This window comes from Bos javanicus, chromosome 20 (genome assembly GCF_032452875.1).
Source record: "Bos javanicus breed banteng chromosome 20, ARS-OSU_banteng_1.0, whole genome shotgun sequence".
Classification (NCBI taxonomy): Eukaryota; Metazoa; Chordata; class Mammalia; order Artiodactyla; family Bovidae; genus Bos; species Bos javanicus.
In genome coordinates, this window is record NC_083887.1 from 16,719,703 (window position 1) to 16,736,685 (window position 16,983).

Consider the following 16,983-nt stretch of genomic DNA (forward strand, 5'->3'; position numbering starts at 1 on the left):
AGTGGGTGATGCATATAAACGAAGTCTAACTGGTAAAGAGAACAACCTTCTCTTTGGTTTCACCTACCGCATCTCTTTACTCTTAGTCCAGAGCAGCACAACACATTACAAGTCCATGCATATGTCTTTTAGTCTGGCCTAGTAACAGAAGACAAGCAGAGACGTGGGAAGAACAAGAAGTGCAACAGGACGGGGCGGGGGAAGTACATGTGCAGTCAACTGGGTGGGTAGGAAGACCTAACATTGAAGCTGATTGTCAGAGCCTTGGAAAAGGTTTTCAGGCTTCCCCCTCTTCCGCCCCCTCCCCGCCATTTTCACAACCCTTAAGAACAAACATGACAAATTTTGCTGTTTTTGTTGTGGTGTGGGTAAGATAATGGAGTAAAAATGTCCTAATTACATATTGGTCCCCCTCCACCTTAAAGCTTGAACACTTGTCTATCTCTATAATCCTCAAGTTTAAGAATAGTCCACGTATATGTTCTGTTTGAATGTTCTATTTCTTGACCTAAGTGGTGACTCAAACAGGTCTATTTCGTTCTGTATGTGGTTTATAAATGAACAGAAGTTTTCTAAAATGTTGCCTGTGATCTTAAGGCAAATATTTCCCAAAAACCTAACATATGATTTTTCCCTCATCTGCCACTCCTCAGCCAATCATCAAGGCACCTAGCTCTAGAATCCATCCATCCTCTCTGCCAATACCCTGGTCCCGGCCTCCAGCATCTCTCCCCCGGATTAATGATTCAGATCAATCCTGGTTCTAGTCTTGTTACTTCCAGAAACAGTGCACTTTCAGTTTATATTTGCCAAATGCTAAATGCTTAAAAGAAGCACTGAGTGTGTCATCAAACAATAGCATTTGCTACTTTTACCATTGCTTAAGATCCTTCCATGGCCCCCTGTTGCCCCAGGGAAAAACATGAAATTACAACATCCTTCATCATCTGATTTTTCTCTCTAGCTGCAGATCTCAATACCATTTACAACTCCAGATGGAGTGAATTTTAGTTCCTGAAAGCAGTGTTCTATTTCTTCAACCCTTCTGATACAATGTTATCTCTACCTACTACTCAGCTCTCTTCACTAGGCTAATGTCTACTTATTCTTTGCAAGCCAGTTTCAATGTCCCTCTTCCTATAAAGCCTTCTCTCATCTCCATATACGTTATACAGAACAGTACCTCCAAGTGCAGTACTTACCATACTATACAGTAACCCTATGGACCCTTCCCAACATTTCAAGCTCTACCAAAAATAGGAAGCCATGTCCATACTGTTCACAATTATAACCCTAGCACCCAGGCAGCAGGACAGCAGAAAACTAAAAGCTTGTACTCTGGAATCTGGGACAGTTTCTTAACTCACTCTGCCTAGGTTTTCCTATCTGTAAAACGAAGATATTATTACCCTGTAGGTTTTTTAAGGATTCAGTGTTATATGTAAAATATTTAACATACTGCTTGGTACACAGAAATGTCAGCTATTATTATTGCTTGATATAGTGCCTATCAAAGATAGTATTTACGCAATGAATACAGTATTCACAAATTATTAAAAACCTGTATTTATTAATACTAAGCTCACAGAAACCATTATGTACCCAAATAAAGTCTATAATTCTATAAGGATGTTTCAGTTTTATTCATGTCCATGACACTGAGGTTTTCTTACAGCCCATTATTTAATTGAATTATAAGGCAGAATGTTCAAAGAGAATGACCTGTGCCTCACTTTCAGGAACAATTTGTTTATGAAGTTGAATCTGCTCCAAACCAGGGCTTTCTACAGAATTTGGGGAAGTGTTACAAATTGAAGCTGTTACATTATACCTTGCTGACTGATAAAAGCTGTAGTATTCAAGTCTATTTTCCCCTGAGTTTTCTGATGCCTTTAGTTTTTGTTTAAATTGAACAACTTTGTAGATCAAAAAAACAATTAAAACACAGGCTAAAATAAAAAAGGCTAGCAAAATGTCAAAAGCCTCATTCAGCTTTTCAACTTCTTGTGTACAGATCGGAGATGTTTTCCCTGATACTGAAGCAGCATCAATCGGTAGAGCACTGTTTTTTTCCAAGTTCAAGTTAACAGGAGAAGAATGCTGTATTTGCACAGGTAACATCGCAGTAGTCTGTAATGGATTACCAAAGGTATTCTCTTGAAACAATCTACCGGCAGGTGAAGTACGAATTCGTTCCCCGAAAGTAACGCTCTCAGTGTTTTCCAAATGTTTCCCATTTGTGGTTATTTTATGCCAGGCCATCATTAACGTAGTGGTCTTGTGGTAAATATGAAGAGATGTTATAGCCCAAGTTCTGGATACATTTGCAGAAGATGTAACACAATTTGTAAAGTCAGTCCATTTAACGTAATGCAACGCTCTGCCACGCATGGATGGGGGATTCTGACAAAAGATGTTTAGAGTAATGGCTGAAGATGCTAACCAGTCGCGAAGACCCAATAGTCTGCAGCTACAGTCCCAAGGATTAGAATCTGCCTGAAGATGAATCAATGAAGACAATGGCTTAAGGACCCTTGGATGTAAGTCTGTAAGATTATTAAATGACAGGTTAAGAATCTTCAAAGATGCTCCCATGTTTTCAAATGTATTATTATCAATGCTGATTATTCTGTTTCTATCTAACCTAAGGTAAATTAAATTCTTTAACAAGCTAAATGTGTCAGAATTTAAATTTTCTAAATCATTATGACTTAAGATCAAATGTTTAAGGTTACTAATTCCACTAAATCCATCCCTAGTAACATTTTTAATTCTTGAATTTTTCAGGAGGAGATACTCCAAATTGATAAGCCCTTTAAATGCAAAGGGCTGTATTGTTTCAATATGGTTATGAGACAAAGAAAGTCTTTTAAGACTCTTAAGTACTTCAAAAGTATTTGATGGTACTTTTGTTAAATTATTACCTTCTAGATACAAACAATCCAGGTTTCCAAGGTGCTGAAAACCTGAGTCTGATATTCTCAAAATTTTATTGTTTGACAAATCAAGTATCCGAAGAGCAATCATACCAACAAAGGTACCACTCCCGAGGACAGTGAGGCGATTTCTTTGCAGATTTAAGTACTGAACTGAAACTAGATCATGAAACACTCCTCTTGGAACAAAAGATAGTTGATTAGACTGTAAATATAAATTACGAAGATTGGAAAGTCCCTCAAATATTCCAGGATCCAAGCGTTTTATAAAATTATTATTCAGATACAGAAAATACAGATGCCTCAAATGAACAAAAGCTTTTGGATATACATACACAATGCTAGAATTATCTAAATGCAACGCTACAAGAGAATGAAGTCCAGTGAATTCACTTTCATTTATATGAGATATATTATTTCCAGTCAGATACAGAAAAACTGTACTTTCGGGGAAATTCTTAGGAATACTTGAAAGGCCTAAGTTACGGCAGGTAATTTGTCTCCCAGTGCAGAGCTGGCAAACAGACGAACATCCAAGAATCTCTTTATGGAAAAACAATACAAGGTAACAGGCAACAAGCAGAAACAGTCGTAGGCAAGGCAGAGAAAAACGTACTCCACACATAGCCCTGCTCTTGGTTTCTCTGTTCATATCAAAATTGGCTACAAAAAGAAAAGGTAAAACTTTAAATCATCAAAAAGTTCTTTAGAAATTCTATACCCTATTTTATTAGGATTAGCCATAATACCAAATACCATAAATCATACTACAGTGATAGCATAAAATAATAAGTCTGAAATATGTTCTAGAATTATTAGTACCTCTAGGCCATTAACTCACTGTTTAGCAAAATGATAATCAAATTTAATGAACTGCAAAATAAAATGTTTGCTAAGTTAACCTAAAATATTACAACTGATTATAACAAAATTGACAAATGATAATGCGGAGATAAAGATCTTGGATATAAATATGCCCTTCATCAACTTTAAGTCTACTATCAATTTAACAACATAATTTTCGAAAACACAAATCCAGATCCAGTACAGAACAATTAAACTCTCTTTAAACTATGGATTTTTACAAATGGAATTATTTCTTGTTTCAACTAAAAGTTCATATTTAAATAAATAATCTTACCAAGAACAGGAAATTCATATTATTAACACTCGGCTGATTCAAGCAACGGTTTTCTTTCTAAATCTGAAGAACGACATTTCTAGGCTGCATTTCTTTTGTGGCACTGTTGACCTCCACCCCTCCACCTTTTTTTTTTAAAGTCACAATTTGCTCAGGAAACACCACTCTTCACATTAGTTCCTCCACACTCGGTGTGTAAAACACAGGTTGTCATGGATACAGGAAACTGAGAGACAGGAAGTCATGTTATCTGTGTTTCAAAAGTTTGCTAAAAGGAAATCTCAGGAACTTATTTTTTCAGAAGGCAGTTAATCTGAGTTTTCCCAATGCACAAACCTAAATATTTCATCTTTAAAATAAGCATTTTTAAAAATATGTATTATTTAAATATTCAGAATGAACAAACTCTGTATACATCAACTACAAATAGCTATCAACTGGAAAAAACAAGTTGAAATAAGATATAAATAGAGTAATGTAACTTCTGTGAATTTTTTAAATGCACAGAATATTTATATTTCTATTATTCTGAGTATACAATAGAGACTTTAATTTTGTTTTATTCCTTAAAAAAAATAGGTAGCAAAACAAGTAATTTAGAATGATGAACATAAAGGCTGCTCCTCTGTGCCCTCCTTTCTTGATTAAAAAAAAAATAGCACATAAAAAGTACTGAATATCACCAATAAGTACCTTAATATATTAAGGAATATGCCTTGAGCTGGAAAATGGTAATTTGTATACCAAATCACTGACAAAGGTAATCTTTGATGAAAGAGACCCTTTAATGACTTTTCACTATATATACATCTAAATTAGTCTGAATTATTTATAAAACACATCTGTGTATAATGTAATTCTTTAAAGTAAGGATTTAAAGCACTGACTATACATCGTATATATTATGTACTGTTCAGTCATTAATTTTCCAAAAATCTGACTGCTTAGGCTTTCTAATTCTGACTTATTAATATTACTAATACCCTGACAGTGTGATTAAAATATCAGTAGTAATATGTATAATTTTATACTATAACTCCCTTTGATACTAAAGCAGCTTTTTCATAGCAAGACAATTACTTCAGATAATAATATGAATCATTTCCATATTAATATTTTGTATAAATCAGTATTTCTTTTACAATAAAAAATCAGAAGTGCACTCTAGAGACAATCTTCATCAAAATGATTTACAAATCTCACAACTATCTCTTGCGGACTCTACTGTTATTACTATTTTATAGTTAAAGAAATTAGAAAACAGCAACCAAAAAGCTAAATGACAGGGAAATGTCATGAATTAGACGTAAAGATGAAACAAGAGCTAGGTTTTTCAAGTTCATTTTTTTCATATTTTGAATAACATAGAGAATTTTTTTCAATTATGTCACGTAATTTAAAGAATTATGGTGGGGTTTAGGACATGCTTCCACAAGATACGGCACCCTGGCATACTGACTACTTTAAGCTGAAGGAGACTGAGCATACAGCATAAGCAGAAAGTTCTCTTTCTGATCTCTATCACCTCCAGCCACAGCCCCATACTCCTTGCCCTTGTCCCCTGAAACAAGTCATTAAACCCTCCAGTGAGAAATGCCCTTCCTGTACTGGGAGGAAGGGAGCACCCTTTATCTTCAAAGATAAGAGGACTCAGAAGAACCCAAACAAATAAGACTCGCAAATTTCCCCCTGGTTTATTATACATACTTATCTCATACCCTTTACCCTACATATCTTCCCATGACTCTTCACCAAACTTGGTGTAAAAATACACAGGTTTAATGGTTTCTTTGGGTCTTCATTTCCTCATGAAGACTCTCATGACATGTAAACGTGAAAAGTGTTAGTTGCTCAGTCATGTCCAATTCTTTGCAACCCCATGGACTGTAGCCCACCAGGCTCCTTTGTCCATGAGGATTCTCCAGGCATGAATACTGGATGGGTTGCCACTCCTTTCTCCAGGGGATCTTCCTGACTCAGGGATGAAACCCAGGTCTCCTGCTTCTTCTGCATTGCAGGCAGATTTCTTTCCCATCTGAGACACCAGGGAAGACCAACTCTCTCCCAGAATGTTCCTCATTTGGATTTGTCTGACATTTCCTCATGGTTAGATCCAGATTAATCTTCCCTGGTTGGAATATTACATAAGTGATATATTCTTGAAATATCCCATCTAGCAGTACATGGTGTCTACCTGCTTCTCATTCATGATGTTAATGGTGAAGGTCACTAAGAGTCAGACGTGACTTAGCCACTGAACAACCACCACCCACTTCCCTGGTGGTCCAGTAGTTAAGACTCTGCGCTTCCACTGCAGGAGGTATGGGTTCGATCCCTGGTAAGGGAACTAAGATCCTGCATGCCACATGGTGTGCCCCACCAAAAACTGAAAAACCATTCAGTCAATCAGTTTTCTTTTTTTTTTAAATGTCATTTAAAAGTCATAAGCACTCAGGAACTTCCCTAAGCAGTTAGGACAGGAGACAGAAGACATAAGTAGTTGTTTTCCTAAGATGCCAGGTTGAACTGAACAATAATGTGTAAACTGAATGCACAGCATGTTGCCCTAACACATGAAAGAAACTTCAAAAATACTGCGGAATGTCTGCTGTATCAGTATCACAGGCTTGATATCTGATAGGAAGGTAGGGGCACTTTAGTTCTGCTATACGTTTCAAGGGTACAATGAATTTGTATTGGAAATGAAAACCAAAATGGACTATTTCCATTCAAATTCTAAGGTGGAAGGACAGAAACACTTCAAAATACCTCCAAATGTGCCAAACTTCTGGGTGGGGAGAGACATTGGGTTTTCAAAGGACTGATCAGAAGAACAAGTTAACATTCAGCTTTGAAAAGTTTTATAAATGACAATAAATTTTTTTAAATCACCAAACCCAGATATTGATAATCTACCTCTTTTTTCCACAAAACTACTCAGTGAACATGCATTAATGGCACCAACTGTTCATCTTCCTAAATCATCTTGTCTACACCTCCCAGCTTCTGTTACTGAAAGATACACTGCACAATCTAATCAAAAAATAAAAACATGAAAAGCTGCATCACAGAGGGGTTGTTCCTCATAGACTGAAATGATCTGAACCAATCTGATGTTTCCTAATATTCTCCTCTGTTACTGGATCTTTGCTCTATAGATAAGCATGCCCCTAATACCTCAAACTCTTGCCAGGATATCCACATCAAGATCTAGCCTCTTCATACACAGGTCAGATGTCAAGTACAAAGCTTCTACTGCCACAAAGTACACAAAACTTACCTTTCAAACTCCGCTGGCGTGTGATGTTAACACTCACGCTGTGCTTGTCAAATATCCTGGTACCAGCTACCAGCCCTTCAAGTTTACCACTCTTTTACATACTCCCCTAACTAGAACTGTCATCTTCCCTCAGAGCTCAGTTGGTAAAGAATCTGCATGAAGGGCAGGAGACCCAGGTTTGATTCCTGGGTCAGGAAGATCCCCTGCAGAAGGAAATGGCAACCCATTCCAGTATTCCCACCTGGAGAATCCCATGAAGAGAGGAGCCTGGCAGGCTAGAGTCGGCGGGGTCACAAGAGCCTGACACGACATAGCGACTAAACCACCACCTAATTAGAACTATCAATTGCTCAATGGTAATGTCTATGCCTAAAAGTCCTCTGTATTCACATAATACTTAGTTAATACAGTTTTTTTATATACAGATTTTCAGTATATATTTTAATCAATAACATAATTCAAGCCAAATTCACCAACTGCATATTTTTTTAAAAGCTGATATAACTGTGATTACAATAACATGAATGCCTCTGCTGTTTCCCAAACACATATAATCACTGCAATTATCTGGATAAATCTCACTATTTGACTACTTCCAAGACCTAACCAAACAAATACACTAACACAGGGGGAAAATGCCAGAAGCAGTAAGTAACATATTTCTGTGATTCTCTTAAGACCCTGCAGCATTGCACTATATTTTAATCACAGAGAAATTTAGACAGGTTATTTCAAATTAAAACAAACTAGGCTGATTACAACAATCATAAAGGTAAAAAGAAATATGTCTATTAAGGAGTAAAATTCCCAAAGACACTAGCGATTACTGTAATTTCCTGCTCTCCATTTCTTTCCCTGTAGTTCTTTAGACAATCAAAAACAACTGCAAAAGAACTACATTGCCATTAAAATCGCTCTGATAAGTATAAAGTAAAAGCAAACGGAGAGTTTTAAAAGTAGGCATTCTGTTCAAAACAAGGACCGCAATCTGTTGGTCCTAATCTATGTGAATATCAATCACACGAGATTTCCTTTTCTGTCTGGGCACAGCAAACTTGTCAGCTTTCTGTTCCTCTCTGCCCATGGAAATGGAGCAGAGGAAAAGGCTGCATTTCTTGGACCTTAAGTGTTTAGGATCCTGAATTTACAAAGCCAGCTTTTTGTAGTGTAGTATAACCAAATTTCCTTTGATTTCTCTAAATTATCAAAGTGCAACATTCCTTGTAAATAATACTCTTATTATATGAAAACGTCAAACAAAACCACCATTGGAGAAAAACAACTCAGGCAGGGTCTATGCACTGACTGACTTTAAATTCAGCTGGAAGAACAGAAAGACCGGCAACATACCAGAAATCCAACTCCCACAGAACAATAGATTACTTACTACTTTAATAACAGCTAAATCCCAGGAGAGTAATTTTGTCAGTACATGGACAGAATATTTCAGTGCCTCTATGAAAAGGGCAATACTATGCAGCAGCACCAATCTGATACTGAAAAAATGATACTAATTGAAGAACAAGCTGCCTTTGGTAGAATATATCAGTTTTTCTAAACATAAAACCTATGTTGTTTTTTTATACAGAATGAAATGTAATCTAGTAATAACTATAGCAGCCACTGTAGCAATAATACCAGCAAGTAATATCTATTGAGTTCTTTATGTCTAACATATAGAAGCAAGTAACATTATACAAAAAACCTAATAATAACCAGTGAGTTTTTAATTATCTCACTTAACCTTTACCAAAGGATGTCTACAAAAGAGATACTATTAACCTCATTTTAAAAATGAAGAAACAAATGTAAAGAATTCAAATAGCTTGCCCAGAATCACAATTAAAAGGTAACAGAAACCGGGGAGTAAGATTCTCAAAACACTAAGACATATGTTTAATGATGATTTTCAGGAACCCCCAAATTAGCACATAGTAATCAATCAATTATAAAAAGATGTTGTGTCAAGCAAGCTTCCCAAAGGTGAGTAATGGTATAGCAGAACTATTTCAAAAAGATTCCTACCACAATTAGATACCACTTCATACCAACCAGTATGGCTATAATCAGAAATAAAGAATAATATGTGCTGCTAAGGGTATGCAGAAACTAGAATCCTTATACAATGCTGATGGGAATATAAATGATATAACTAACTTGAAAACAGCTTGATAGTTTCTTAAAAAGTTAAACAGAATGGCTATACAACCCAGGAATCCCCAAGAGAAATGATAAGTATCTACACAAAAACTTGTATGCAAATAATCGCAGCATTATTCACAAGAGCCCAAAGGTAGAAACAGCTCACATGTCCATCATTTGATGACTGCAGAAACAAAATGCGAGGGTTCAGGATGGGGAACACATGTATGCCTGTGGCGGATTCATTTTGATATTTGGCAAAACTAATACAATTATGTAAAGTTTAAAAATAAAATAAAATTTAAAAGAAAAAAAAAAGAAACAAAATGCGGTATATTCATACAGAAGACTATGATTTAGCAACAAAAAGAAAATACTGATACCTGTCACAACGTGTAAACTTTGAAAATACGCTAGTTTAAAGAAGTCAGTCACAAAAGACCACATATTGTCTGATTCCATTTGCAGGAAATGTCCAGAATAGGCAAACCTCCGTGGCGAAAGTAGATTAGTGGCTGGCTGGGGAAAGGAATGAGTGATAGGACTGCTGAAGAGTACCTGGCTCCTGAAACTTTTGCAACTTGCTTTAACTTGCTGGATATCTTCCAGTGTCTCCTAGTTTATAGTCTATGGGAACTTGACTATAATTTGTATCCTACTACTGTGTGAAATTGTATAAATTTAATTATGTTGAATTGGTTCATGGTGATTTTCAGGTCTACTATATCCCTGCACTTCTCTGCATATTCATTCTATTAATTTTTGAGAGTCTGATATTGAAACTCCAACTAAAAATTTTAATTTATCAAAAAAATAATTATATAATGGAACTATCTGTAACTTTGTTCTGTATTTTCCAAGTCTCCTGTAAAGGTGTTATCATACTTTCATAATTTAAAAAATAAAGAGAAAAATATTAAAGAAAAACAGTACATGGCTCCTTTGGAAATGACAAAATGCTCTAAAACTGACTGTGGTGATGGATGCACAACTCCATGTATATACTAAAAACTACTGAATTGTACACTTTAAATGGGTGAACTGAATTATATCCTAATAAGCTGTTACCACACACACACACACATGAGGTGCTTCTAAGACATTTTTCTTGTGAAAGATATTAAAAAAAAATGAGAACTAGTTTTTACTGTAGAAAACCCACTAAACTATTAGGTTAAGAATTTACTGATAAAAGAAAATACTATAAAATGCTAAATAAGAATGCATGACCTAGAAGTTAAAATGCATCCTATTTTAAAGGAAGAAAATAAAACTTTCTCACATTAAATACTCACTTAGGAATGGTCAGTTTAAACCAAACACAATTCTGATAAAACAACACATCCACAATTTCAAAAATTTTAAACTGCCTTTTATTTAACTATATTTAAACACTACTTTATGTCAACAAAGGTCCGTCTAGTCAAGGCTATGGTTTTTCCAGTAGTTATGTATGGATGTGAGAGTTGGACTATAAAGAAAACTGAGCGCCAAAGAATTGATACTTTCGAGCTGTGGTGTTGGAGAAGACTCTTGAGAGTCCCTTGGGCTGCAAGCAGATCCAACCAGTCCATCCTAAAGGAGACCAGTCCTGGGTGTTCATTGGAAGGACTGATGTTGAAGCTGAAACTCCAATACTTTGGCCACCTCATGTGAAGAGCTGACTCATTTGAAAAGACCCTGATGTTGGGAAAGATTGAAGGCAGGAGGAGAAGGGAACGACAGAGGATGAGACGGTTAGATGGCATCACTGACTCAATGGATATGAGTTTGGTTAAACTTCGGGAGTTGGTGATGGACAGAGAGGCCTGACGTGCTGTGGTTCGTGGGGTCACCAAGAGTCGGACACAACTGAGCAACTGAACTGAACTGAAACTATACCAAAGTATTACTCTTTGGAACTACTATCTTGTTTTAAAAGTTGTAAATTAGTTTAGAAAATTATATTATAATATTACTCAGCCATTAAAAAGAATACATTTGAATCAGTTCTAATGAGATGGATGAAACTGGAACCTATTATACAGAGTGAAGTAAGCCAGAAAGAAAAACACCAATACAGTATACTAACGCATATATATGGAATTTAGAAAGATGGTAACAATAACCCTGTGTACGAGACAGCAAAAGAGACACTGATGTATAGATCAGTCTTATGGACTCTGTGGGAGAGGGAGAGGGTGGGGAGATTTGGGAGAATGGCATTGAAACATGTATAATATCATGTATGAAACGAGTCGCCAGTCCAGGTTCGATGCATGATACTGGATGCTTGGGGCTGGTGCACTGGGACGACCCAGAGGGAGGGTATGGGGAGGGAGGAGGGAGGAGGGTTCAGGATGGGGAACACAGGTATACCTGTGGCAGATTCATTTCGATATTTGGCAAAACTAATACAATATTGTAAAGTTTAAAAATAAAATTAAATTAAAAAAAAATTTGTACAGAATAATAAATTTCCAAATACTGATATTTTATTTATACTATTCTTGAGATAAAAGAGAACTATGGAGAGATACTAAATGACCAATCCAAGCATGTCTAGTAAATCTGATACCCAGAGGACTTTATTATAAGGCAATTTCTCCTGGAAAGCAAGCCTTCATACCTAAAAACCCTGCTGCTTTGTCGATCTTTTTTTGAATTATTCAACTAGCTTAAGAAAAACATTCCCCATGGGTAAGTTTCTTAAATCTTAAAAAAAAAAAAAAATTAAATTCTTAAAACATTTGATCTCAGAGAACACTTATATACATCTGAAATTCTTAGAACTACATTATAAAAGTATGTCTCCGAAGTTAGAGAATGAATTGCTATTTCAGAGAATAGAGCCAAAGGAAAGGTTGATTACTCTCATTTTCCTCTATGAAAAAAGCTTTTATTTAATCTATGTCTTTGGACAAAAACTTTGGAAAACTTTATAAGAGCTGTATGTAAATAATGTTATTTTCATATAAAAATTAGCGGAAGAAAATATTACTGCCTTTGTGCATAAATAATATAGACTTTAAGAAACAGAAAAATTCAAACTTGGAATCACTCCAGTTATAAAAAACAAAAAGGACACAAGATAGTTGTATCACACAACTACCAAAACAAAGACTGTACTATATTCAGAAGGCGACCAAGAAGATACACTAAAAATGCCTAAAAGATATACTAAAAGGCAAAGGCAAAGACAAAATTGTATATTTTTAAGTTAGTAACAATGCATAAAGAATACTACAGAATACAAAAGGTCATTAAGCTGAAGGTGATATACGTATGACATACGTAGTTAACATATTTTTAATGAATTAACAGTTTTATAAATACTCAATATACTGAAAATGCCCTGAATTTAAGATTACAGGTACACAAAAAGACTTAATCTTTTAGAACTTATACTGCAGGAAATGGATGAACGGTTGAGAGAGAGGAGGAAAGGGATAAAACAAAAACAGCTAACTTCATTTATCTAGACTGTGTGACCTTAATACGTAAACTCATTTAATCTTTATAATACTCTCATCAGGAAGATACTATTAGTATCCTCATTTCAAAACAAGGTAACTTAGGCTCAGGAAGTTATTTGGCTATGGTCATTAGTGACCAGTGGCGCCAGAATTTGAGTGTGGTCCTAAAGCCTACAGTCTTTGCTAAATATCTGAATCAGAGGTAGTGGATCATGGTAAAAGATAGCTTAAATAGCTTCCCAAATAGTCATTCTTCAGATCAGTGATTCTACCAGCATCTAGTGGGTAGAGGCCACAGATGCTGCTAAATAGCCTAAAATGCACAGTACAGCCCCAGTATCAAATAATCATCTGGGTCCAAACAGTCAAAACTACTGTGGTTGAGAAACCCTGCTTTAGAATAGTGTTATTTCTTGCATGTGGAAATCCGTTATAATAAAGAAGAAAATAACATTTCCCAATGTATCCTGATTCAAAATATCATCATCAACACATTATTCTCTAGATCTGCTTATTTCAGGCAAAGGAAATGTTACACTGCAAAGCCTAAAAGAAACACAGGAGAAGAAATTACTATTATATGGGAGACTAACCAGAAAATATCACTGGGGACATGAAATGGGGAAAATTTTCCTCAAACTCCATCAACTATGTAGTTTTAAGTATTGGGTTGGCCAAAAAATTTTTCCATGCAGAAAAACTCAAAGGAAGTTTTTGGCCAACCCAACAGAAGAAAGGTTATAACGGGAAATGATAAAACTGCTGACAGTCTGTCAACATTCCCTTCCACTACAGCACTTGAACCTAAATTTTCCAAAGCTATGTCATGGGCCAATGATAATGTGGCAAATTTTTAGAGCAATTAAGTTGTTTTGTTTGTTTTTCAAATGGACACATTTCCTGTATTTATCACTGCTTCTTTAGTCACTAATCCATCAAGGACTATAAAGTTAAATCTTTATTCTTTAGAATTCTATTACCACATTATTTTAAGACTTTCTAGGTACCCTTAAAATGATGTGAATTCACAACCACTCAATAGACTTTTCAATACTTCATTTTAAAAACAAAAATAAGATCTGATTTTCCTATTCAGAAAGATATTTCCTCACAATTTTTAATTACTTTTTTATATTTTTAAAGTTTATTTTTTCTATTGAAATATAGTTAATTTACAATGTTGTATTAGCTTCTGGTGTATAACAAAGTGATTATATATTGTTTTTCAGATTCTTTTCCATTATAGATTACTGTGCTGTGTTCTGTCACTAAGTAGTGTCTGACTCTTTGCAACCCCATGGACTATAGCCTGCCAGGCTCCTCTATCCATGGGATTTCCAGGCAAGAATACTGGAGTGGGTTGCCATTTCCTTCTCCAGGGGATCCTCCAGACCCAGGGACTGAACCTGTGTCCCCTGCATTAGCAGGCAGGTTCTTTACCACTGAGCCATCAGGAAGCCCGATATCATATTTTTAAATTAAAAAAATTAATGTTTAAGAGAAATTCAAGCCTTAATAAAATCTTGCCCCGTAATTTATATAAATTGACATAGGCCCCAGTCTAAGTTTTCTTTAACCTTAACAGAAGCCTTTTTTATTTTCTTTAGAGAAGTCAACTATACTCACAACTTACATATCAAAAATATTATTGAAATTTTTTTTTAAAAATTAAAAACTGAAGTCAACTGTAATATCAAAAATAGTAAAACAAATATGCTTTAGATACAAGTAGGTAACTTTCTCACCTTTTAACCTGTGTCATTTCAAGTTTTCTCTTAATCTCAGTACTTTATGTTAGAGAACACTCTAACACGCTCTATCAACCTTAGTTTTTTTTCCATTCATTAATTTACTGAGCAAACGTTTACCAAGTGTTGATTACTGCCAAAGAACAGGTTCTTTAACATCTCCACTTTAAAGGCCTGTTAAATCTCTAGTCACTGTTTTCCTACTAAAAAGAAGGGCAAGACCAGTAAGTTAAAATGTTGGTAGCTTCAATGTGGCTTCCAAAAATAAGTAAGACGCCACTCAGTTTCTCAGAGAGGAAATAACATTGCCCTTGTGTACATCCACCTGGGAGTTAAAAGAGCAAGCTCTGGCATCAACCACCCAAGGTCAGAATCTTCCCTTTGACATGCCACTTACCAGACCCTAAGCAAGTTATTTAACATTTTTAAGTTATTTCTTTGCTCTATAAAAACAAGACAATTATGTCTTTAACTCAGGACTGTTTAAAGATTAAATGAGACATAAATGTAAAGTACTTAGCGAAATATAAGGCAAATGGTAATATAACAAGCATATAAGGTAGGGGGTCCCTAGAGAAACAGAATGAGGCATGGCTTTCTTGATATAAGAGAAGCCATTTTTGGCCTATGCCATTTTGTAATCTAAGCCTGGCTACAATGCGTAACACTGAGAAGGATTTAATAATAATGATTTTAAGGGAACAAAAGAACAAACTGCTATCAAGCAAGAGAAGTAGCAAACATAACAAATCAGCTGTAAAAACTCACAGGTCTGTTTCAACAGTAAAGAATAGTATGAAACACTTTCCTGAGCAGTTTTGCAGAATTTAAACTTCCCAGGCATTAAACCTCCTGATCAACTGGAAACTAAGAAATGATGATGTTCATCTTTACCGACCCTCGTGACTTCAATCAACCAAAGCTTGGACTCTGTGGACTACCCATGCCCCTTCATAATTATGCATGTACCGGGAGCTTAAAGCTTCCCAAAAGTTGCTGTTCATGGAGACACTGCACTGGGAAAGATCCCTGGTACTCGCCTTACTTGTTTCAAGTACTAAATCCTTCATTCTCCCAGTCTTTGACTTGGTTGTATCTTTTGGCTGGACACTCACCAAAAGGTAAACCCAGTTTTCAGGTAACAGTAAAAGGGCTCAAAGATTATTATCTATTTTTATAATAACATACAATAGCATATGATATTATTATGATGTGAGGACTAAATAATCATCTGTGTTCTTAATTCAAACTACTATACCAGAAATAATAATAAATTTTTAAAAAGATTTTCTAAAGCTAACTGCACTTATTTCACTAATTTATCACTAGGATACAGGTACTATAAAAATTCTCTAAGACAAAAAAATTTAGTATATTATTCTTCTCCTACAACATGAAGTCTTAAGGCCTGCTTTTATACTTCTAAAATTAAAAATACCCCAAAAAGAAATATAATGCCAAACAAAGACAGGGATAAAGGCAAAAAAAAAAAAAATTACTCTTCTTTAAATGCCCCAAATCAAAGCATTTTGTATTTGCTTTATGGAAATGAGGATTTTAATAAAGTTTGGAAAATATAATATAATGACTTCATCTATGTAAGGAGAAAAAAATAACTTGTAAGCTTCTTTAGAGATAATCCAAAATTAACAATTATGTAACAAACTACTGAATTACTAGGAGGATAATACACTTTATGAAGTGTTACTGACATTGAAATATTATTTATCTAATATATTTATATAAAACAAGGACCTAAAATTAAATCTAATAAAATTTGGTTATTTTTTAAAATGGGAATTCAGACAAAAATGAAATAAATTGGTAAAATGAACACCAACAAATTAAACTGTAATGCCCACCATTCCCACCTTTTTAGATCCAGATCAACACCTGGTTGGTTATCAACTAAAAAAATTAGCATACATATGCATAAAACAGCACTGCCCAGCAATACACAGCAATACCAATAGCCAAAACAGTGCTAATACTTCTTTGATGCTTTAACAAAACAAATTTTAAGTAAACATTTCCTCACCTATTATCAGATGGCAGAAGAGAAAGCAAAGCCAAGGCTGAAAGTTTTCTTCTTTCAGGCTGGGTAATATTGTCCATGCGATCAACCCACATTTCAATCATATTTCCCAAAAGCTGGTCCATCTGAAAAAAAGACCAGGAGGCATCTCAAAATATTTGAAATGCTCTTTACTTATAAGTACTGTTAAAGGCAAAAGCCTCATAAAAAAGGTTAAAGTACAATTCCAACAAACCACAGAATTGG

General features: G+C 35.1%; 1 protein-coding gene across 4 annotated transcripts in view; it reads right to left on the reverse strand.

The window, feature by feature from the left end:
* Positions 1-16,983, reverse strand: part of IPO11 (importin 11) — a 202,837-nt gene that overhangs the window by 45,460 nt on the left and 140,394 nt on the right. For 2 of the 4 annotated variants that reach the window (XM_061393442.1, XM_061393443.1), the window contains exon 27: positions 16,741-16,862. In XM_061393442.1, the coding sequence (XP_061249426.1) occupies positions 16,741-16,862 (122 nt within the window). Of the gene's footprint in view, positions 1-2,440; positions 2,547-3,506; positions 3,600-16,740; positions 16,863-16,983 lie in introns of those variants that run through there. The other 2 variants (XM_061393444.1, XM_061393445.1) reach the window with 2 other exon arrangements.